The sequence below is a fragment of the Doryrhamphus excisus genome, linkage group LG14 (assembly GCF_037039965.1).
Source record: "Doryrhamphus excisus strain RoL-2023G ecotype Guam linkage group LG14, RoL_Dexc_Guam_v1.1, whole genome shotgun sequence".
Classification (NCBI taxonomy): Eukaryota; Metazoa; Chordata; class Actinopteri; order Syngnathiformes; family Syngnathidae; genus Doryrhamphus; species Doryrhamphus excisus.
The window spans coordinates 14,058,667-14,084,082 of record NC_136370.1 but is presented as its reverse complement, the minus strand read 5'-3'; the positions used below and the strand labels follow the sequence as shown (position 1 = coordinate 14,084,082).

Here is a 25,416-nt window from a genome sequence, read left to right as displayed (position 1 = left end):
TTAATAATATTTATAGATGATTATAAATATTATATAACCATTATGATGGTTATTTTAAATGCAGCAGTGTTAAAAACCAGCACCAATACATCCAAAGAGCAAAACAATGTTGTAAAGATAATGCCTGCCACTGCGGCTGATATGATATTTGAGTGAATGTCAGGATAACAGGGAGTAGTTGACAACTGTTTATTTGGCCCTAAGCAGCTTGCACATCCGTTTGTGCATGCAATAAGTAGCTACATATGCTTGCATAGCTAGCCGTGAGCTGTTGTGCTATGTTGGGTAGGGGGCTGCTGAATCAATGCCAGCGAGGGTCCTCCCAGCTACAGAAAAGCAGAATATGTGTGCATCTGCCCGACTGTGTGGATTTCATCCCTCAGTGCTCATCCTGCATGACAGTAATAAGATGTGTTTGTAACCAGTGGCTATGATGGAGTATTCTAATTACAGTAATCTGGGGAATTGGTGCCAGTCTGGTTTCACAAAGCCACACATCCGCCTATTGTGATTGGACAGACACAAACACACACACATGCATCCTGAAATAATACAGACGTGCTGTAGATGATGTGGGTGTCTGTGTGACAATTGAAATTCTCTTTTTCAGCTCCACCCACCTTGTGCTGAACAGGTCTATATGCACAGTGGGAGTGATTCTCTAGCCCGGTGCACTGATTCTCACTACACTCCTCTGTGGTGCACAAATCTAGAGAGAGACAGAGGGAAGCGGGTTAGATTGAAGGCCTTTCTTTACAGCTCTGCATCATTGCAAAATAGGCCTGTTGAAGGACGCCACCTAAATGGCAACATAACACAAACAATCGTGCCTGAAAGCTATCAGAGTCTGCTAGTCTCACAGCTTGTCCATATGTTCCCTGTCTTAAAATGACAATGGCATATTATGTCCTTTAAAAAACGACGCAGATGTGACGGTTAAATTCATCTTCATGACGGAAGATATTTTTAGATTTCGTTCTGATAACATATTTTTGATATGGTGTACAGCTCATTAAATTCAAGGTTCCCGTTCCAAACTGTAGCAGCTGGCACATGAAAATACTTTATCCTTGATTGTAGACTGGGAGGTAAGCCAATCCAACAGCAGAAAACAAAAGAAAAGTTGTGGACCTGCTATGGTGCTCACCAGTAAGACAGTAAGAGGATATTCAATCTGTATTTGAAGACAACAGCTTCCAGAGAGAAATGTCTTCATTAAATCATTTGCGTAATTGCTGTTGTTTGACAACTGCCAATTCACCTCTATGAGCATTTACCTCCCTACCTCCTCAAACAGCCTGGGATCATGTGCCCTCTAGAGACAGAGAAGGAAACTGCAGGCACTTTGATCACGCCATTTACTGTAATGAGGCATTCAAAGTCATTAATCCCTTTGAGTTTAATTAAAGATCCACCAAGGAAAGGCAATGCTAATGAATTACTACCATCAAGATAACGCAAAGTCTTCTGACTATTTTTTTGGGTGGGGGGGGGCATTAAAATATATTCGCCTGCTGAGGGAAAAATTTGAGTTGCACTGTGTGGTACATTTAATTTAAAGCAGGCTGCTTATTTTGATTAATTTTGGAAGGGCATTTCTGAAAAAAATGCATCGATTGAAGTATGCTGTTCAAGATCCTGCTTGTCAATTCACATATATGGAGATTTAAGATACTACTAAAATGTACAATCTTAAAGTCACACATTCTAAGCAAAAAATGTCAGGCAACAGTTACTTTTTCCCAATCCTTATGTGAAACATGAACACATATTTCTTTCCCTTTTCTGTGCATTATAGCACGAGAAAACGAGTTAATATGAGCTAGCTTACAATGCTGTCATTGGGATACACCTATTTCGACTATGAAGCCCTTCTTTTCTCGACCTATTGATACACATACTTATGCTAGTTCTGTCAAAACAACAGCAGTGACCATTCTCATTTGGATGGCTGTGTCTTCCAGCACAAGAGGTGTGCGCCAGTCCTCAGGTAAAAAATGCTGTATCTTGTTGAGTCTTTGTAGCAAAATTGAGAGCTAGGTATCCACACTTTTGTATGTGAATTATGCTGAGGCGAGCGGTTAGCGAGTTGTTGTGTCAGTTAGTATCAATGCGCTGAGGAAATAAATTTTGGTTGTGTTTTAAATAATCAAAATACGGCAAGATACTGCAACTAAGGCGTGGTGCTCCTATGAACATGTTTCATTATTAACCTTTTGGGCTCCAGAGTTTTTTTCCCAAGAAAATATTCAGTGCATTCAAGTATGGAGCCTATTTATTGAGTACATTCGTACCTGAGGACGACTTGGCTCTGAGATTGCATGTCGGAGGAGCTAGGTGGTTGACTGCCCTGTTTTGAGGCAGGGGTCCATCCCGCCTTAGGCACAAGTCAAGGGTTTCCCCAGCAAACAGCGTCTGGATGAGTGTAAGGTCTAAGCCTGACACATATCGACCATTCAGCATCAAGATCTCATCACCAGGACGCAAACCTGGAATGCAAACAAAATTGTTGGAAGTGTTGGAAAAGAGGCTCCAGTCGCCCGCAATACAAAATGTCATTGTTGTTGGTACCTTCACTGAAACCCAATCCATCAGGAAGCACCTCACTGACAAAGATTCGACTGTTGTTCTGACCGTCTATATTCCCTGTTACTGCAAATCCTGGGAGGAGGAAAACAACCAGAACGATAGGATGAAGATGAATCTGCAAAGGGGGGTTTACACATCCAGATCCTTTGAGGTTGACTCACCAAAATCGCCAATGCCGCTCATTCTGCTCATACTCAGAGTAAACACATTAACTGGGACCACCTCCAAATGGCCAGTGACCTACAAGGTAGTTTCAGATAGACTATTATAATTACATCAACACATGGACCATGATGATGCACACATGGTTTGTTCTCCTCACCAAATCGCAGACGAGCTCGCCAGCAGCCACGGCTCGAATATCTGCATCCTGTCCTGCCTGCCTGTGCAGACGCAGTCGATGCAGGTCAGGGTCCAGCTGTTTAGCCTGTTTACACAAGAGATTTTAATGCTCAGCAGCTTGTGTGCGCAGACTTATCAGACGTATTTCATGCACCGACGCTTGGTTCGACAGCTGCGCTATGGTAGAGGCGTGAATTATTCACAGACTTTACACTCAGCGATGAGAGATTTGCGGTCAACAAAATTGTCACCCATGGGGATTACGACCTATCTGTCAGCCTTATGGGACCTTGTGAAGTTGACATTGGATGAATAGGTGTGTTGCTTTAGGTTCCCATGGGAGGGTAAAATAACAGCATCTGCTCCAACAATGTGTATACTGTATATATATATATATATATATGTATATATATAAAAGGGTGAAGAGGCTGACTTTTTTAAGGAATCAATAAAAGATGTAGAAAGTATTTTGTTTAAATCTGTACACATTCTATGGAGTAACACATGTGTAACATCAGCCATATTGTTTCTCTTGTTCTCAAACTCACCTTGCAGGCTTCAGAGAGGACGTCCGCAGCTGTCTGTTCCCTTCCAACGTTAACTCGTGTTGTCAAGCCATCTGGCATTTGGACACAGGTTAGCACGTCTGCACCGTAGCTGATGCTATCCCACACTCTGCCCTCAGGGGGCGACATGGAGTAGATACTGGCGAGCATCTCCATCCTCTGTAGCAATGGGAAAGACAACAAGGGATGGAGACCGTCAGCATGAGATAAAGCATGGTTAAAGGGAATAAAAGGAGCTGAGACAAAAAATACATTATTGTACAATAAATTATACAGAACAAAATGATTAAAATCAGTCAACTTATATGTAAAAGTTACAATTTATAGGGGGAGTGCCTCAGACTTAGTGTCTCTGGAAGGAAAATTGCCACTGTGGCGTTAAGGGTCTGTGGGAGACACCAAATTACAGCCTGCGGCCACAATTGTTCAAGCAGTGGATTCGGAGGAAGCAGCCATATCAAATGAATCAAACCTCATTGAATGAGGCAGTTTAGTGATTCAGCACTTCTGGAAAAAGATGACACGAGGCTGTGGTTTAGACAAGAGAGGAATAAATGCCTTAGCAACTGGAATGATGTGGGCACGCGCCAAAGATGAAAATACACCCAGAGTTACTTACAACGCAGAGTGGTGTGTGACTGTGTGTGTGTGTGTGTCTGGGGATTTTGGAATTCGCACTCTTTTTGTGTTTCAGAAACACAATAACACCTTTTGCCACCCAGACAAAAAGCCCCATGGACACAAAGTACAGAGCTGCAAAAAATGTGCGTGTAGGATATGTGGATGCAGTGAGCGTGTTTACAAGTTTGCGGATGTTATTTTGTCATGTTTGTGGCAGACTGGAATCTGCCTGTTTCAATAAAGAAAGATCTCTGATCGACCACCTCTCTTGGCAGCTCTGGTAATGGCACCGCACACTAGCAAAAGTTTCAGTTCAGTCTCATCTGTCCTGTGATTGCAGTTTTCTAAGTGATGAAATGAACCAAAGGTGCTATCACCACCCACCGCAGGAAGTACAATGTCCAGAAAAAAAAACACTCCCAATGCTATGATACAGTAGGTCTGTCTTATTTTCTGCTTTGCCTACGATATTAGGTAATCCGAGTGCAACGGTGACTATAGGGGTGTTACATATTAATAATGTTTAATGTTAAAATCTGTATTTAGAAGGTGGTAACACAGGTTTTAACTATGAAAATATTCAATTTAAAATAAGGAATCCAATCTTTCGGAAATTCACTTATCGCAGTCGCCAGTCGGGTCTGGAACCAATTACCCGCGGGATTACTGTACTCACTTTTCTATCCATTTAGGCATGGGAGGGCAGTGCTTACTAACCGAGGATGAAGAAACAAGGTAACACGGCAACCGGTTACATAACCGGCCCATTCGTTTTCCCGGCACGATGGCGTGACTGGAAAACTAAGATTTTGTTGCCTGTGCTGACCTGAGCAGCAGCTGACTTAACACTGTACACCCATTCATGGTCAGAGGGTTAGAACACGCTGGCGGTTGCCTGGTCAACCTTCCATGAACAAGTGCCAGGACTGCAGAGAAGACACGCGCTTCAACATCAACAAGTGCCCTCTTTGGTCCGTCTGTGTACGCTATTCATGTTTGCATTCAAACTCAAAAGTTCAGTCTTTCCACTTAAAAACGGAACACTTTCTAAAAACAGAAGTGAGAAGCAACTGACAGCGCCAACTGGATAAATACACCCTTTCAGCTTCACTTAGCAACCGAGGAACACAAATACTTTGGACGAAAATAGATAAATTGACCCTGAAAAAGGAACGGCAGAGTCATTTTTGACAATTTGAGACAATTTTCCTCAATTATGTCTATTAAAGCACCATTACTCTTAGTTTTCCTAAAGCTCCACCTACAATACTTCTTTACACGATGGAACAGTGACTATGTGCATAAGAGGGACCCAGTGCCTGCTGGAGGAAGCGACCAAAAATATAGCAACAATATAGAAAAAGCATGAAAAGCAAGAAACAATCCTATTACACTTACACTCTTATTATTCTTTGTATGCAGTACATTGCACAACAAATACGAATGAAAAGCTAACTAGTTAGCCTATTGGTCTAAACTTAAAGGGTTTCAAATAAAGTGGGGAAGAAGGACAAAGAAAGAAGCCTAAAACATACCACTTCCACACGGAATGGGAGGAGAACTTCTTTCACTATGGACATGCCAAGGTAGTGTAATCTCCGTCTCTTGTCTCACCAACAGAACATTATTGATGCTTATTGTCTAGGATATGACACATGACTTGTCTTTCAATATTTATTGATTAATATACCATAATCAATAACTTCATTTTTTAGAGTGAGATATACATTTCAAACCACTGAATAAGAATATGACATTAATTTCTTTCTAGAAACTCTTTTTGAAGTGGTACTGGTTAATAAATGTAAATTTCATCGTGAAATAGCAGTAATCATGCTGTAATATGATGATAAATTGACAAATATGCTAGAAACAGCTCTATTCATCAAAAAGGCAACAATAACGATTTCTAGGCATCCATCCGCACCATCTGTGGGATGCAGTTGGTGGTATATCATACCTGAATAACTACAGCTGATGGAGATACCTAAAGAAGTTCTAACATCTTATGCCCCAAATCCTGTTCCACGGTGTTAGACAGCTAGACAGCCCACACATCAATCACACCTTTGGAATAAACTAGAACAGCCTCCCCACATCTTGTCTTCTCAGGAGAGATTAAATTACATGGGGTGTCACCACCATATTTTCTTCGGTTTCTGATGATGAGTGTAAAATTAATAGCCATGTGTCCCCAGTTTTCTGTCTATATTGTGTGTGATTGTTAGTGTTGCTCTCTATACGTTGTCAATGGAGGCTGTCATGCAGGGTGCCAACAAGAGAACACAAAGAGTTGCAGACAATAATACAAATGAGGTAGTACAGTACAAATTCACCCTTCACTTGACTTCATTTCACAGGATTAGTAGAAAATGGTTGTTTGATAGAATCATTCAGAGGATTTATGACTCAAATGGGTGCCAAGTCATTAGGACAGGGGGAAAACTGTGTAAACAAAAATCAATATTCAGGCTATCCTCTCCCTCGCTGCCTTCCTGCATTCTACCCACTGTGAAATTTTACTCCCCACATCAAAATCAAGGAAAGATCGCAGCATTCGACCCAAGGGAAACACCCACATTTGAGGCAACATTGAAGCATTTACCCAAATGAAAGACCGTATTGTTCCCCAAACCACTTCCGTGCTGTTTCTAGACCTTTGATAGGGGGCACCTTTGACATTGCCACATTCACCACAGACTATGAATCACTCCATCCTGTGGAACCTCCTAACACTCAAGGAAACAAGCACTTTTTAAACTGAGCTGTATATTCCTTAGCACACAGAAAATCCTAATCATCTTCTTAGTCTCTTGCTTAAAAAAAAAGTTACCAACTTTAGTTGAAAAGTACATGTGCAGCATTAAGAATTGTCCACCCAAATGGAATTCATCCAGCAATTCACCGGCGTCCTGTTGCAAGATCCGAACTAAACGTGATATCGTTATTGTATAAGTACAGTTATAGCTGAACTTTTGGAGAAATAACACTCTACTTCGATGTCTGCATTTACGAATGCAAATGCAATGAGGGCTTGAACTGCCCAAAGTTCACTTTCAGCGGCTCTTCTGGTCAACAGTTAAAACTCATTAAGCTGTGAATTGGGACCCGACCCTTACCATAGTTTTAACATCTTTTATACTATCAAAAGATGCTGTTTCTGCATCGGTCTGACACCATTAACAAAATGTCTGTTCTAGTCGTAGACAAGAAATTGCCTCACATGGGTTAAGATTGGGCGGCAAAGGCGGTGTATTCCTGCCTGGACTACTTCATGCTGCTCAGTGACGACAAACGGTTCACTGGGACAGATATGACATGAGGGTGAGGTTTTAAATCATAAATCTAAGCTCCACAAACTATACTGGACAAAGGGAGGGAAAGGCAATGACTCACCTCTGTGTTCTTGGAAGGCTCAGCATGCACTTGACCTCCACCGTCGCCCTCGAAGACCTGAGATCAAGAGACAGGCCGTAAGACCAGAGACAGCGGGGAAGCACCGAGTGATCATGTGTCCGGCCACTTCAGCATTACAATATCACAGGTGCTCCTCCGTCCCTTGTTTTGACGGTCCATGGCGATGTACACAATGCCATTATTTATTAATGTTGTACAAAAATAAAAACTACTAAAAAGTTGTCGTGGGCACTAGGCCTGGAAGGATGGACACAAAATTTCTGCGTCTTTTCTATAGAACAACGGCATGAACGGAGTGAGCCCTTTGTCAGTCATACAGTCTCAGTGGGTGGAGGCGGGGCTGGTAACATACACACAGCGTGCAGCACAGTGTAACTTAGTAAAAAAATGATTTTAGCCGATTGCAATGTTATATTTTTTCCACTTCTCTTTAAAGTCATGTTAAAATCTCATCTTGTTCTTGTAGACCCGAGGGCATTCAAGCAATTGTGGAGAATGTGGCGTTTTAAACCTCACTGGGGACCATTTGACTGGAATTTTATATTTGTTTATTGTCGGATGACAGAAGTATGAGACAAAAAGATTTGTAATAAGTGAGTGCTTTCATTTTGTTATTGTTTTCAAACTTTTGTGGTGTCATGTGAAGTGCAATGGGTAGCACTAGTGCTTTAGACTCTTGACTTTTGCTATTGTTTCTCACACTGCAACACTGCAGACGGTTGTAGGAGCCCTCATCTGACCCCTGACAATGTTACAGTAAGTCTCCCGCCCCTGCAGGAGTACATCTATAAAGTGGATGTAAACAGTACTGTAAAAGGACTAATTTTAGAACGCATTAACCAACTCTCCCACAAATCCTTAGACCATGGCCTACTTCCCCCAGTCGAGTGAGAGCCAGCGTCTTACTGTATACATATAGCTCTGCTAAAGGGGATGAGAGAAAAACAAGGAGGCGAAAACGGGGACGGGCATGACTCGGCGACAGGATTGTTAAGTGCAGTGTTAAATGGGCTTAGTCAACAAAGATGAGTCAGGGTGGAGGCTGTGAGAAAGACAAACCAAGAGCGAAATTGGGCAAGAAAATCAAGAATGAGTGAAAATATTTTATAGTTTAATTTGGAAGCTCAAAACACACAAAGGGGGTTTTTGTCCAGCTGTCCAAATCCTTCAACAAATGTCACTAACACAGCTAAGGACATTGATGAGGTAATCTACGACAAATCCCAGAGTAGATTTCCCACAAGAAAGACCTGAGTACTACAATCAAGACCCCTTAAACTAATGCCATTAAACGCCTCTGATGCAACCTGCCATAAATGTGGTTCCAAGAGAATGCAGGGAAAAAAAATGAAGAAACGACCATCTAATATTTAGCATCTTTACAGCAACCATCTGCTGGAGTCTGCAGGGCGCAGGCAAGAATGGAGAATGCCATCTACCACATATGGCTATTCATAATTGATGTTTGTGCTGCAGCGCCACCTCAGTTTCCTGCACTGCGCAACGCTAACTGGGCCTCATTAGAGCGAGCGGGTGGAGCGTCACAAGAAAACTTAAGTTAACAGACATAAATTAATGCTCAAACGCTAATATGACAGAACAGGTGGTGAGATAATGGACGAGCAAATTGGGAATGTTTTGTAGCTGTCTGGCGTCAACGGTTTAACATCGTGAAGAACTCGATTTGACACATAACTCAAGAAACCATGATGACCTCATAGCGTAATGACAGTAAACTCCAGATGAAACTCCACTTCTCGTTTCCTATATGCTTACAACTAATGAGCAGAGATCCATAAAAAACAAGCAAACCGTTGTTTCCTTTAGTGTTTCTCAATATAGGTCACCTTATAGAGCGTACACACGCTTAGTGGGGGATCCTTGTATCAATAAATAACAAGTTCGCTAATAGTCAAGTGCTTGACTAAATGCAAACCTGAGAAGTCTTAAATTTGCCCCCTGGGGACACGGTTTAAGAAAGCTCTCCTGTGTTTTTGTACATGGTATGTGAATATACTGGAAAGGAGGCTGGGCCATGAAGATTATGTGCTTCCAATTAAAATCTCCTTTGAGGGAGGTGATTATAGAGTGGAGCATGACTGTAAAACATCTCTTGTTTTCTTTCATATCCAAACTAGCAGGGTGGATTTTTAGGAAGTATGTTAGAAGACTGCTTGGCAATTAAGATGCACTGTGTTCTATCAAGGGAGACGTTTTTTCCCTGTGCTGTCTGGAGATCCAGCTCGTGGATCTGTGAGGATGTTTGAGAATAAACTATGAATTTTAACACAGGCACATTATAGGAATGTGTGGATGGTTCCTTGTCACATTGTCACGGCTGTGTTAAAACCCTGCTAATCTCGACTTCCCACCACGACTTTCATCACTCATGGCTTTAATGGGAGATTATTTTGTAAAGTTTCCGTTAGCAAACAGCATGAAGACAAAATTCCTGATTTTGTGTGGGTCGTCTTTTCCCACCCGTGATCATATCGGCTTGCATACTGCCATGTAGCTCCCGTCACGCCACACACAACTACTTTATGGATAGTTTCAACTTAAGGCGCGACAGCTGCAGTAAATTTGACGATGGGGAAACAGCATTTACAATGCATTTTTAATTTATCTCAAATAATTTAGGGTGCTTGATCATCTTTCAAGTCCAAATGTTGACGTTATAATGAATATTTTGTCAGTCTTCAAAACATCAAAACTAAACAATGTCGCTATGGGCTTGGGTGTATTTTGACCCTATGCATGTGTCTCTAATATTTAGAATTTTGAGTTTATCCATACCTGTGATGCAGAAGCCTTTTTGCCCTTTTTCGTCAAGTTGTCAAGGCCTTTGAGGGAGGAGAAAAGGCCTCGCTTGTGCTTTCGAAAAGTACGAGACAGTGAGCGCCTCCGCAGTGTGGCCTCGTCTCTGGAACAAATCTGAACAAAGGCCTGAATTAGGACTTACATTCCATGACAAACAGTTGGGGTTTTTAACATCAGCATATTTCAAGATGCTTTAGATGATTAAAAAAATAGAGGTGTCAGGAGATTTTGGAAGATTAAAAAAAGATTTTTCGTTTGGAGAAAAGCTATCTTGCGAGAACATGGTATCCAGAAGCAGACTGAACTCTGGTATCTCTACTATGAATGATAATACACGTTATACTAAAGTGGCAGAGTGCTTAGTGCATACTTTAAACCAATTTTTTACATTGTACTTTTCTTAAAACAAATGTTAAAATCTGGTCTCATCTCGTGACACCCCTAATAAACGATTTTCAAGACTGGAGCTAGACAGGACAAAAGAGGTGAATCAACATCAAAGGCATGCCAAGAGATCAACATTATTCATGCCATGTGCCTCGTCTCTTGTCTCACCAGTGCATGGAAGGACGAGACAGAGAAGATCCCCAGGCGGCCCAGGACGGTTTTGGTGGGACGACTAGCGATAGCCAGCAGACTCTTTGGGTTTGGTAGTTCTCCGCCCTGAAGACTGGCCAGGTAGCAGCGCATCCTGAAGAGGTCCAAATTAAACCTCTCTAGGTTCTGCTCCCACTGCTGGATCTAAACGGACGAGAGTGGAAAAATATATGAGTTAAATGGTTATGTTTTGTTTTTGCGTGATGACTCCAAAGTTTAGAGAAGGGGGGAGGTGAGGACAAGGGGACAGAAGGGAAAGTGGGAGTCAAAGAGGGAGTAAGGGTCAGCAAAGTGTTTTCCATCAAGCTGCGATTGCTTGCAGATGTTGGTGGAGGCTGAGGGCATAAATTGTAGGGATGGTATCTAGCAGAGCTGTAAGGGCATGTGGGCGTAAAGGCAGGTTTAATTTTAACGCAAGTCGAGAGCAACGGTGATGCTGCACAGACATAGCTGTTAACCCCCACTATTCATAGGCGCTTCCCCCATTCCTCTCTGCCCTATAGGAGCTCGGAGAAGGACCCATTTTGTTGGCAAGAGACTAGTTTTAACGAGAACACTCCCACAAAACTTCTACAGTAAATGACTTTTAATAGGTCTTGCCTGCATTGTGAGTTAATTTACAATAATGGAACCCTTGGCGTTGTCCCATTAGGAACACCTTCACCATTGTGGCAACTAGGAATATACAAAGGTGGGATCAAAGTGGTGTCAACCAGTTACTTGTCAAACATCTTGAACAAAAATCCCCATGAGACAATCCAGTACAATGCAGAAAGGGGTTATGTCCACGACAGACTCCATAAGTCCCGTGAAGATGGAATTTCCAGCATTCTTGAGAAGAGCATTAAATTGTTAACTCATTTATTTTGAACCCCACCATTAATTTGACTCATTTACTTGGGATTTCAAAAATCCTATTCTAAACATTTGGATCAAATCAAACTTTCAAATAAAATTTTCTTTCATAGCACTTCTCATTAAAGCCCGTTTTCCAAACAAACATCTTATTAAAATAATGCCCCTTTGAGTGCAATGGTAGACTTTTTAATACAGCTTATACTCGAGCACAGCTGTACCTAATGTGGTGGACAATGCCCCGCAGAGGACACTGTGTCCTGCAAGCAATCCCAAAGAGTGATTGGATGGCTTGTTGATGTGGAGGAAGGAACCCTCAGGCTTGTTTGCTAGAGCTGAAAATCATCATTCTAAATAAGTGATATTAAAAATAGCCCTGTGCATAAAATTGAGTTTAATGATTCATCGTCAATTAGCAGATTTGGAGGGGGATAAGGCTGCTGATGCAGAATTAGTCAGCAGCTCAAATAACATGAGTGGAAAAACAATGCAGGTAAGCTCCCTGCTTGTCTTATTTTGGGATTTCGACATCTGACCCCGGAAAAAAAACATAATCCGAGTTAATTGTTTCAAAGCAACAAGATCATAAGTGAGAGAAAGAGAAAGACAGAAGGGGGCAAAGGCACACTTCAAAAGAAGTCTGTTGCCACTGGTTTCAACAGACATGTTTGGGGGTGGAAGGGTAGATCAAAGTTGTGCCCTGTTTGTTCTGGATAACCCCAACAGAACCTTAAATCTATCATCAGCCTCTGGGCGCCCGTACCCCTCTGACCCTGTTATTGACTCCAAACCCTACCTGTCTCTGAGCCTCCGCTGGTGTGGTACAAAGGCTAATCGGAAACATGCGAAGACATGATCACAATGACATCTTTACTAAACAGGACTAGTATGTCCTTGATGGGGTCCAAGGGGTACCAGAATGGTTGGATGCATTATATAAGATGATAAACAATACCATGTCTGCCACCAACATCCAAACACCAAATGAGGTGATATTGTTTAAAGTAGTACTGCTGTTGTACTGCTTTTGTCCTACCCACATCATGTAGGCTGCAGCACAGTCCTGGGTGCTGGGAACCCCCCCAAGCAGGGGAGTATAAAAATGCATGCTGAGAGCCCATTACCAGGAAACATCTGGAATCCTAATCTGATGCTTGGGGAGAAAGATGTTCCCATGGGCCCCTTGTGAAGCATTTGGGGATTGATGCATTAAGGACATTTATCCCTCCAAAATAAAAATGCAGGCTTGTAACCCCATCCGTGAAAAGCACATCGTGATGTTGGCAAAAAAAAAACAGTGACATACATACACACAGACTGAGTCCAAAATGAAAAAAATATTACCCTTCTAGGCCTCCATATATTCATCAGTATTGCAAGATTTCTACCTAATTATACAAATACCACAAAATCAATAATTGTCATCATCAGCTCACCTGATTTTCAATGGCCTTGCGGTTTTTGGGGTCACTGACAACAGTCAGCTGAAGCTCAGCCATTTTCTTCATTTTCCCATCCATATCAATCTTCTGCAACAGGCCACGGACCTGACTCCGCAGCAGGCGGACTGTATCCTCCTTTCCCTGGCGCTTGGCCAGCAAAGAGGCACTGGCTGAATGGATGGCTGTCACCCAGTTCTCGAGGTCAGTCTGGTTGCTGGCCTGCACGAGAGAAGGTTAACATAAGCTCAGTTTGATGAATTGGTGAGGAAAATATCCCTGTGAAATATAAAATTCATCCAAATAAATCGCAAAGAATTTCTCATCGCCATCCATCACAATAAGATGTAACATTGTAATAAGCCTATGCTACTGTGTTCTGTCATGGTTTTCACCTGAAAGAGGTAGATATTGCCGTATGAGTTGCTGAGGCAGAAGACGTTCTCCTTTTTGGGGTGCTCGGGAACAGCTTGGACGATGCTGTCCTCGGCCAGAAGAGAATAACGAGGTGAGAGCTCCTGCTCTTGAGAGCCTTTACTGTATGTCTCATAGAAGAGCAATGTGCATCCTATGAGGAGAGGAGATGAAAGGTAACGAGATGGTTATAGGATGAGTGAGATAAAAAAAAAACAGTAGATTTTTCACAGACATTGAATGACAAGTAGGTCGTCGATCGACCATCAATTTATTGATATGAACAACTACGCCACAACAACCATTGTCGTTTTTTCCGCAGACTATCGCAAAGTAGAAATCTCAAGCAGGAATGAACGGACATTTCACCATTCCAATGTACAATGATTAAAAAAATCCATCCACCCGAGTGAAGAAAAAAGTATGTCCCCATAAAAAACACATTCCGCGATTTTTGTCCCAAACTGAAAACAACCACGGGGTTCCATGTTCCAATTCCGGCACTGCATTCGTGGGGAACCAAGATGAAAGGTGTGTAGGCTTACTTATCTATTCGTCATGCTAATGAGACATTTTCTCGGAATCTGACCATAACAATTTTTCAGCCTGGATTATTGGGCTACGTCCTATCATGGTAGCAACTTCAAACAAGCACCTGTGTGTGTGTGTGTGTGTGTGTGTGTGTGTGTGTACACTAATGACCGCACGAGTGTGCTTATTTCACCAAATATGTTGACTCAAAGGACACAATGATTTTAATTTTTTTTTATATACAAGTGCTGAAAATTCCAGGATAAATAAATAGATACAAAGTTGGGGGGGGTTGTGCTGTCCAGTTTAACCCACAACCTAAAGTTTGAGTTTTGGCCCCCTCTGTCACCTCTGATTTAATATGTCATCTTTTACTTTGTATTTCTCGCAGGCAATTTGTATGTTTGTCTGTCAAACGTTTGCAGCATTTCTTCTTACATGGAAGTTAAGACTTCATGTAATGTAAAGCGCACCTTTCAAGGTGATCCAGTACTGTTTCCACTTGCGCCTCGTCACCAGCTCCAGCTTCCTGTCCTTCTGCAGAGTCACCAGAGGTTTAAAAGAAAGCCACCCGGCCCGTCTGACGACCCCCTGCTCTTTTTCAAATAGCAGGTCTAGCTGCTCCATGGAGCCTTCAGCAGACTCGCTGCTACTCTCCCCCTCCTCTTCGCCTGTGGACGGGTCTCTCCTCTCACTTCCTCCTTGTCCACTGCCCATCTCCAACTCCTTCATGAAGTTCTCATAAATGTTCTGGCGGAGGGCGTCGTTTGTTGGTTGGTGAATAGCTCCTGATGACTGGGTCCTAGGGGCTCCTGGGTACCAGAGGAGACTTGAGGCCTGAGAGGGGGAGCTAGTGTCTGCAGTAAGGCCATCAACGCCACTGTCAAAGACGTCGCTCAGGTCCTTGTGTGTGGTCTCCTGATAGGACACACAGGAAAGAGACAAACAATTTCTTTAATGAGATCCCATTCAATAATTTTCAAAGTTCACAGGTTAATTTGCCCTTACAATTTGAGAAAAATGACACCTTGTTAGCCCAGAGGCATACACACAATGTATGTCAAACCTTGTGAGCTTAAAAATGGAACAAAACTCAATCTGTGCTCTTTTCAATTAGCCGTGAGGCACTGCAAAGTTGAAGAGGAACTTTTGCAAACACCTACTCAAACCACTCAAACCTACTTCAAAGTCTCAAATACAGTTGCTTGATATTTCGGTAGGCAAGAAAAGTGGGACATATTTCCTGTGATGGTACCTGGGGAGGTTAGAACCCTCTAGGCTCAGACAATTTCATATCATTTCAGGCCTGGAGTGGCTTCCCAATTCTACAAATGAACACTTGATGGAATTGCACTCTTAAGTCTAATGGAGCCGATCTATACTTGACTATATTGCTGCTTCATTGGAGCGCTGTCAACGCGTACAATCGCAGTATGTGACTCCCTGTTTATTCTCCCATGTATCAGCCTGTTATTAATGGGAAACAATGGCAAGATACGGTAAGTGGATTCCACCTATTCTTTTGTGTTTATTAGCATGTTGTATGTTGGCAAGAATGTGAATATAGAGACGTCATGAATAAAGTCACTATAGAGTAAAGCATGCATGCTCTAACGCTTGAAGCCATTTTCTTGGTGCTGCCTTAAAAAGCATGTTGAAAAAGCTCCAGGCTGAGTGAATAAACATCCAAACAGCTGCTCACAAAGACAGAAAGACATGAGGCTCAGTTAAAACAAATGTTTTATATAAAAAATCATAATTTTGGTGCGTGTAGAACAAAAGAGAACACGTTAGGGAGTCACGCAGACAAGCTGTGGTTATTTGCGAGTATCAAAACATCTCTATCACACATTTGCTCTGTGTTAGCAGCATGCTGGTCCTTGAACACTGAACAATAATTAATAAATGATAATGCTTTGCTTGGATGAATAATACAAAAGAAACAACAAAAGCTGTGAAACACATTCCATCCTTACAGTCTACATCACTTATGTCACCTGTACACTCGCATCAGCAACAATTATTCTTGATCTCATGTAATAATATTAGAAATCATCATCATCATAGAAACTTAAATGTACATCATTGCCTTCTACACCATCCTTAAAACAGAAAAAAACAAAATGACGCCGGCTGACCTTTCCTGTGTAATCCTGGTTACGCCATCACCCTGCAACCAGCTATGATGCAAATACAGGAAAACAACATCGAAAAGAAACTATTCAAGCCCTACCTGACACTTCCTTTTCTTGTGGCTGAGGCTGCCAGTCCAGTCGCTGAAACGTCGAATGTGGTTCTTTATCGAACCTTTCTTGTGGAAGCCAAACTCCGATCCGGCCCGCTCTCGATGTTGTTGATGGTTGGGGTACTGGTCCAAACCTTCGCTCATGGTGTGAGCTTTGGGTCTTCGACAGGGCAGGGTGTATGATGAATATTGGCGAGCATCAAGGCATTCCTCCTCCAAGGGAACATCCAAGACTGATGCAAGGGAGGCTCGATGTGGCGGCTGGCCAACTGGAGCTTCCAGTAAATGGGAGGACAGGTATTTGGCTGTGGGAAAGGTAGCAGCCATTGTGGAGTCCTTGTAGAGGCCTCCGATGGACAGAGGGGGTGACTCCTCAGTGAAAGAGTCATGTTGGTTAATAGGGGAGTGCTCTTGAGTACTGATAGCACAGCAGGGTTGATCCTGCTCACAGAGTTCTGTGCTGGCGCCCCAAGGGGAATCATACCAAGAACCATCCGAGCTCAGAGAGCTTCCTTTACTGGTTCTGGCAGTGGAGGAGGTAGAGGCTGGCGGGGGGCCACTGAGGAGACCATCAGGCTCACTACTGCCAGAGCCGGGCAGACTAGAAGTGGAGGGGGATTCCAAATTAGCAGAGAACTTGAGGAGCTGCACAGGACCGGAGACCTCATCCAGGAGGAGATCGCTGCTTGAGGTGTTGGTGAATTCCACCCTCAGACTGCCATCTTTCTTGATCACAACTCGCGGGCTACTCTGTTTCACTAAAACCTGCTCTTTGTCTCTCTGACCATTGAAGTCCACGCCGTACGGGTTATCTTCATAGTCATCAGAGACATGCCGCCTGCGTATTCCACATCCTGTCGAGCGATGCCAGCGATGCTCATTCGGGCTGGCCCTCGCTCCCCTTGAGGAGTAGTCAGCGTGACGGGCAGAGTAAGGCTGTCGGCTTTTTGGAGGGGAGAGACAACCCCTGCTGACACATTTGGCCTTGTACCCTGAGCTCACTGGTGCACTTTTCCACCATTCGTGAGGCGACAGGGGGTCGTCTGTGGCTGACCCGACCTTCAGCGAGTATGGCTTCTGTGTCCCAGAGAAGCCAAAGTTGGTGGCTTTGAGGCCCTGGATGCTGTACTGGCTCTCGGAATTTCCCATTGCTGCCTGGAAACAAACACGAGAATGAAATCAGTGAGGGTATGGAAGTGGAAAAATAATGGCACCCGCTGTATGTGACATAATTCCAGCACATGTCCATTTTCTAAGTACCGTAATTTCCGGACTATAGAGCGCACCTGATTATAAGCCTCACCCACTACATTTTTAGAGGAAAACCGATTTTGTACATATACAAGCCACACCTGTATATAAGCCGCCTGTGCCCACATTAAAACATGTAAACATATTTAAAAACAAAGACGGCTTTTATTACCTCTGAAAGCTTTTTTTCGTCTTTTTACATTACTCCAGTTCTTCCTGCTGCCGTTTCCAGCGTCTCACCATAGATTCGTTTATGCCAAGTTTACGTGCAGCAGCTCTGTTTCCTTCTTCTTTCCTTCCTTCCTTCTCAGACAGCTCGATTGATTTTAGCTTGAAAGCTGCGTCATATGCCTTTCTTTTTGCATTTCCCATGATGAGGGTATGTTCGCACTAATTTAATTTATGCACAAGACAAGAAGTTGCAGTCTTCCTCGACGCATATATTCCACCGGTCTTAATCTTACCTTTTCTACTCGAGAGCCCCTGGCGGCCGTTAGAAAAATTACATAAATTGGCCGCATCACTGAATAAGCCGTAGTGTTGAAAGTTTGGGAAAAAAGTAGCGGCTTATAGTCCGGAATTTACAGTAGTATGAATAAAAGACTGGGGAAAAAAAACATTGTTTTGCAATGATTATATATAGACTTGTAGTGTACACAAGACAATGCCCTCAGACTCACCTGTATCAAAGTCTCAAACTCAGGCTCCTATGTGATGGATCCTTCCACCTCATGTCTCAAAGTAATCCATTTGCTTTGTAGCCTGGCTCACCTGAAACAGACAGAAAGAGCAAGAGGCATCAGTACCTTTTCGCAACACTGTCATCTAATTTTGTATAATAACATGTGTACTAATCACCATTTGACGGAGGAATTGGTAAATGTGTGTTTCTACCAGTGCTTGTAGACACTAAACAAACACTAAAAGCATAAAGCACAGCACAGCAAGTTTAAAACTCACCCCACCCACATGCTTCTCCATCAGCCAATCTAACTAAATACTGGAAGCATGTTTCCACCTCCCCAAAACAAAATGACGAAATGTTTTGGAATACTGGCTGTAGCTTACCCATCTGTTTATTTTTAAACATTGAAATCCAGTGTTTTTTTACTGGCCATTGCCAAATTTGTTCAAACTAAAACCAGAAACGGATGAAGTGTTCTTTGAGGAGGTGTGTGTGCCATCTCTGGTGAAGCAGTGTGACTTTTGTATGTGAAATACAACTCTCTTACATGCATTCAGCTCACACTCCCACTAGTTTTGTAAGAAGCGCTAACTCCGTTAAGCCTTTCCAACACACGTATAGGGTTACAGAGCAAGCACTACACTACCAAAAGCCTTAACCTTCGGGATTAAGTGATGTTAAGAGTTTTATCTGCCCCTGCTTGAATGCACCTTGACCATGAGGTGAGATTGAGTTGTGTGGTTGAGTAAATTGACTGCTTGCAAATGAGTGACTTCAATACATGCATCTACATTGAAAATTCAGAGGGAGCAATTTCAGTACTGTGCAAATTCTATGCTGTTGTGGGCTTATCCGGCAGCTGCTGGGGCCAATATCAGAGATTTTTCATGCAGGCCAATAATAGTCCCTTGTTTTTTTTGCTGGTTATCAGCCTGATATTCTACATATTCTACATTCATCTATCGGATTGGGGCACTCCTACTTATATTCAACTCAGCTTAGACAAAAAATGGAGGCAAAAAATTTGCTTTCTATCTATAAAATCTCAATGAATGTGATTCAGTGTCAACAAGTTTGTGGTCATATACATATTAAAAAACTATGTACTATTCATTACAAAATGGTAAATCAAGTTTTCAAATGCTCAACTTGTGTTTTCTTCAGTGATAACTAATTTCAACAAGGGGCTAACACACTAGTTCTGCTACAACTACTAAGATTTCCAGTATTACTAGTATCACTAAGCAATCATGTCATACATTGTGTATAGCAGTTTATCCAGTTTAAATATGTTTAACACAAAATCATCCCATCAAGGACTAACTAAACTAAGACATCGAAAGACGCTGCCAACAAGAAGCTTCTTTCTTTTCCTCCCGCCACTGACACTTTCCTTGCAAAGTTTATTCAGGCAGAGCAAGGCTTTAAGGCGTGCCAGCAGAGAAACCTAAAAAGGCACACACACACACACACACGTTAGCCTTCTGCTGCGACTTCAACTGGACTATTGTGCGGATTTTCAGGCGAACAAGACAAGTCTGCCTTTTAGCTGCAGCCACAGTTGAGTCTGAACCCTCCCTCCTTCCATCTCCCATCTCTCCTCAATAGATTTCCTGCACGCCATCTGCTCAGGGGCCAGGGGACCCCGACGCTCTTCGACACACCCAGTGACCTGGCATTCTTCTCCCGCTGCCCTTGAATGACTCCCACGTAAGCTCCGTGTTTAGTCTGGCACTCTGTGTGTTGGGGAGTGGGCCATACCTCAACACTGGTTTTCGGAAGCAAAATTTTCCTTCAACTAAGTCACTGTACATCTGGAGAGCTTCAACAGACACACTCGATTCTGACCCTTTTTGTCATCTAATCTAACCTTGTGGAAGAAAAAAGTGGAGCAGCAAGCTCACACAGCAGCTTGGCAAGCAAGGCAATCCCCCCCAGAGCGCCAAGACACAGTGATATCATCTTGCAGTTTTTAAATCAGCATCACTGCAGTGCTGTGGGGGGGAAACCCATATATACTCTGTAATATACTTTCAGGGGAATATTTCACTTTGAAATGAGAAATCATTTACTAACATTTATGAATATCAAATGACAACTAAATTGACCCAAGTACTCGCATGCTAAAGGAAAGACCCGTCAGGGTTTTATTGTTTGAGTTAAATATGCTGCCAAAAAGAACAGTTAGGTCATTTGTTATTCTTACTGGCTGTTTACACAGTCGCAATGCTGTCTTCCTGTCAAATCGCAGACTGTGGGACCTGCCTCTTATCACTTTCTCTAAAGTATACTCCGAGAGAAGCAGCATGCTCTACAGCTTTCGGGCACGGCTTCGATTCAAGCTCGTACAATGTTTTTGTATGACAACAGGCCACAAATGAGAAAGGAAAGCTTTATAGGTGCCAATGAGCAGACCGTTTCTTGCTCATTTTCCGTAATTTGAACCGCATCGTGGTGAGCGCTGCCATTGTGTATATCATTCACTGAAAAGCCTACATTACTGTGCGGTGGAAACAGCGAGACCAACCAAAAGTCCATCAAAGTGCTTATTAAGTGTCTTAACATAAATATAAATCAGCACATTGCTCCTGCAAAAATGCCAAGGTGACATGGCGGCCTTCTTAAAATATGATACTGCTTTTCACACACAAAAAAAAATGGCACAAAGACAATGCCAAGATATCCCAAATATTCTCCCACAAGATAAGCATGGCATGAAGAGTAGCAGAAGTGATGTCAAGACTATGAAAGGTCATTTGTTATCTACACTTACAAGGCAACTCAATGAAGGCTCCACCTTTGGACATAAATGTGGAAAACATTTGTGATATGAAGTAAAGCAGTTGGCTGTCTAATAGTTTGGTTTGGATTCAATGAAGCAACTCGCACGTGCAAACACACCTGTGTATATCAACAAAAGGCTCCAAATGACAACCCCGTCACCCCGGCAACCTCTTAATCCAATAAGTAGGACAAACACAAGGGAGAGAGACAAATCAAGAGCCCATAACATGTCTTACCTCTGCTGCACCGGCCTTTAATCTAAAAGCTCTTTATAGATAGAGATTGCAAAGGCGAAATCTAGCTGCTGTTGTGTCACCTCAAAGTGGATTCTCCCGGCGAAGCCTTGTTGAGTCTTAAAGCAACAGACACACGCCGCATCTGACTCACACACACACGTACGCTGGAAGACACGTGGAAACTCCCTCCCCGCTCAGAAGCGGTGGCGAATCACAGCCCTCCTGGGGTAACCCTGGGTAACGAAGCACCGAGGGGGAAAGCATCAGAGGAAGGGAGGAAAAACTTTTAACAGAAGCTCTTTCTCGGGAAGCGAAAGAAGAATGTTTTACAGCTTCCATCAATTAAGAGCTTCTACTACTGCCAGTTATTTTTCCTATACTATAACAGAACCTCTGCTTTTCCGTCGGCTTGGATTGGAAGAGTATGCAGGACTTGCTAAAGCCAAGGCAATTTTCCATGGCTGCCTGAGACAATTGGTCGAGACAAGCAGGCGTGTAGTTGCTGCAGCGTTGCCTTACAGGCAATGGGAAGGGAGTGATGACTGGAGCCCTTGTCTGATCTAAAATAGCACAATAAGCCCAGGAGGACGCCAAGGTGGCCGGCTACTGGGGAGACTGAATGCGTGTGTGGTTCGGCCAGACAGAAGAAATAAAGACTGCAATACGGTTAAATCTGGTGTGTGTCAAGGACACTTTCCAATGTACTGCAAGCCTCGCAGGCCGCCCTCATCCTGCTTTGAGCACATGAACTACTACGTACATACAAAGTACATCAGTTATAAGTTCTGTTTTTGTCCGCTAATGATAACGATTTGGGGCGGCACAGCGGTCTAGTGGTTAGCGCGCAGACCTCACAGCTAGGAGACCAGGGTTCAATTCCACCCTCAGCCATCTCTGTGTGGAGTTTGCATGTTCTCCCTGTGCATGCGTGGGTTCTCTCCGGGTACTCCGGTTTCCTCCCACATTCCAAAAGCATGCTAGGTTAATTGGTGACTCCAAAATGTGAGTGTGAATGGTTGTTTGTCTATATGTGCCCTGTGATTGGCTGGCGACCAGTCCAGGGTGTACCCCGCCTCTCGCCCAAAAACAGCTGGGACAGGCTCCAGCACCCCCGCGACCCTCGTGAGGAAAAGCTGTAGAAAAAAATGAATGAATGAATGAATGATAACGATTTGACAAAGTATAGCTATTCTAGAATGTGCAGCCTCTCATAAGAACAGCACTGAAAACTGACATACGACATTACTACTGACACCATTATTGCTAACTTATGCTAAATGGTGGTGCTACTCTTGGGCATTTTTGGTTTGAAAAACATGTCATCTCAAGGCCAGTGCAGCAAATTGTCCAAGAAAAAGTGACTCTCTGGTGGTGGAATTCTGGAGATGCTTTGGAAATCTTGTGACTAAGCCGTACCCCAGCAGAGAAGCACTCAAGACCGCCAGCGGTTTAAACCCCACACACATGCCTCCATTTGTGTATGGATCACATAACTGTGGTCACATAGTCAAGAAGGGCTCATTTAGAAGGCCACAGCAGTAGGATCAGCAGTGGTCAGACTGTTTGCTAAAGCTACTAAAGACACACTCACAGGAGTTGGGTGGCTGAACATTAAGCCCCATTTCCCCCTAGAAGTCCAGTTCGTGGCATACACATGATAATGTTTTTTCCCATTGTCAAACTCCTTTGTTTATATTCACTGGCAGGTCAAACAATGCCAACTGTGTATCATGGTGAAAACGTGGCATAACATAACGTCGGTACGCTATCCTAACTTAATCTTTGTCTTGAACATGTTTTAAAAGTCATGCTGTGTCAGCTGCGTAATAGGCATTCATCAGCCTGTGTGCCTGACTTGGAAACATCAGGCCAGTAGAACTCACCAAGGCTAAACAACATTGTTAACGCTACAATAGATGTTGCGGAGTCGTCTGGGCCGCTCTCAAAGCCCTTTGTCTGCAGGAGCTCAAAACACGCTTGGAGGGAGTGAGAGGCGTGAAAAGAGAAGGAAAGAACAGTGATGCATATTCATACAGAGCAGGTGCAGCGTTTTCATTCTGCTCAAGCCAAATGTTAAGACCCTTAATTAAGATCAATTACGAACCCGTACAAAGACGAATCAAATCGCTTCAGTAGCCAACCAAAAAAAAAAAGGTCATCATCAAGTCAAAACGAAATACAACTGGCTTATTACGGACCATGAATGGGAATCATATTGTGAATATTGTGAACATCCCATTGCGATATACTAAGACAGAGGTAGGGAACCTATGGCCAGGTAGGGCTCTTTTGATGACTGTATCTGGCTCTCAAGCATTTCTTACCACAATAAAATTTTTTTTATTTTAAAGTAAACCATCACAGAAATGACTTAAAAATAATATTCAAAATCAACAACTTTCTTATGCATTTTAATTCGTCCATCTATATTCTTCTGCAATACGGCCAACCATATCTATCTTTCCTGATGATATTTTCCAGGTCAAACACCAAAACTTGATTATTACTGGGTAATGCTGTAGTCTACCTCGGTCATTGAGATGTCAAAAAAACATGTAAATGTAAACTTTCCTCCTTTAGTCACCTAGCTAAAGCTGCAGAACCAAGCCTTCTGACGAAGATGGCCAAAAGAATGAAATACGTCTACGGAGTACGGTGCAAAATTATGCAGCAGCAGAAGTTGTATTAATGGCAACAAGTATTTGATTTATTATTAGACACTGCGCTGCTCACGAAAGTGTGCTGGCCACACCCCATTGGCGTGGGGTAGTGTGCCTGGTCTACGTAATTAGAGCCCATTATATCTAAAACTGTTGGTCTTACATAAAAATGCACACATTTTATTGCATTCAATGTTTAAAAAAAATGTATATGGCTCTCACAGATACACATTTTAAAATATCTGGCCTTCATGGCTCTCTTCGCCAAAAAGGTTCCCGACCCCTGTACTAAGAGAAAAAACTGTAGAGGCATTTGGATCAACTGTAGTAGAAAATGCCCTACCTAATTGTCTATTTAAAAGGTTTTCATACCATAACTCAAAGCAAAATAACTGTCTGCAGTTATTCTGATGGATTCACGGGCTGAACTGTGAGGGCACGTAAACTTCCATGTAAATGTTTTTACAGCACGTAATTTATGTCACATTTAGTCAGAGATTACTTTCAATAATCCGTACTTAATGAAAAAAACTATTCCCACTGGGGGGGGGGAGTGATGCTCATGGGATTGGGCTGACAAATGAAGGAGAGCTATGGGAAGAGTCATGGGAAGAAATATGAGAATTCTTTTCCGTGGCTTTGTAATGCTTTTTCAGAAGAACATAGAACCCCCCCCTCCCATTACTGGCTGGGGCTGTTTATACTGCAGTCAAGACATCAGTATAGAGGCCATAAATTGATCCTAATTGGTCACGTTAGCAAAGATTAGTCCCCTGCCACGCCCACAAACAAGGATCCAAATCTCTGGAGTCTGGAAAAGCTTTGGGATTAATAGATAGCATGTCAGCGGAAATGGGGTGTGAGAACTGGTGGAATTCGCTTAAGACATTGCAGTTTAAATCGGGGTCAAAGGTCAAGTCTTTGTTTAGTGATTGAGCATGTTTTTCAATTAAGCTATATGGTGCATTACAGCAATAGCTCTGTATTTTAAACATAAAAACATACAAGATCATTGATATTCAGTGTCAACATATTTACTATCTGTATTTTTGCATCTGTGTGTGTGTATGTGTGTGCATACAAGTGGACACCAGAGGGTTTGCTCCCAGTTGACAGTGTTGAAGTCTAAAAAGGAAGAAAAGTGCTGCAAACATCCTTTGATGCTGTGTTTAGAGCAGAGTGTGAAGTGCCTCCAGGGGGCCGTGAGCAGCCATCCAGCTGCAGACGCGTGCATTTGTGTGTGCATGTACACAGACTTGGCATGTTTCGAGAGGCAAAAGGGAGGGATAGGTTAACACTACTAAAACGATGGGAGTGTGATATCTCAAACAGCTGGAAGGCAGAAGGGTTCAAATCGGCTAATC

The 25,416-nt window shown here is 42.8% G+C and overlaps 1 protein-coding gene across 3 annotated transcripts in view; it reads right to left on the bottom strand.

Annotated features, from left to right (window-relative positions):
- tiam2a (TIAM Rac1 associated GEF 2a) overlaps positions 1-25,416 on the bottom strand; it is a 58,270-nt gene that overhangs the window by 18,171 nt on the left and 14,683 nt on the right. For 2 of the 3 annotated variants that reach the window (XM_058090570.2, XM_058090571.2), the window contains exons 2-15: positions 18,368-18,458; positions 16,425-17,591; positions 14,665-15,109; positions 13,642-13,814; positions 13,244-13,468; positions 10,911-11,096; positions 10,332-10,469; positions 7,515-7,571; positions 3,480-3,656; positions 2,912-3,016; positions 2,751-2,829; positions 2,572-2,661; positions 2,295-2,489; positions 621-709 (exon numbers count right to left, since the gene is read on the bottom strand). In XM_058090570.2, the coding sequence (XP_057946553.2) occupies positions 621-709; positions 2,295-2,489; positions 2,572-2,661; positions 2,751-2,829; positions 2,912-3,016; positions 3,480-3,656; positions 7,515-7,571; positions 10,332-10,469; positions 10,911-11,096; positions 13,244-13,468; positions 13,642-13,814; positions 14,665-15,109; positions 16,425-17,585 (3,120 nt within the window). In that variant the 5' untranslated portion in view covers positions 17,586-17,591; positions 18,368-18,458. Of the gene's footprint in view, positions 1-620; positions 710-2,294; positions 2,490-2,571; positions 2,662-2,750; positions 2,830-2,911; positions 3,017-3,479; positions 3,657-7,514; positions 7,572-10,331; positions 10,470-10,910; positions 11,097-13,243; positions 13,469-13,641; positions 13,815-14,664; positions 15,110-16,424; positions 17,592-18,367; positions 18,459-21,392; positions 21,458-25,416 lie in introns of those variants that run through there. The other variant, XM_058090572.2, reaches the window with a different exon arrangement.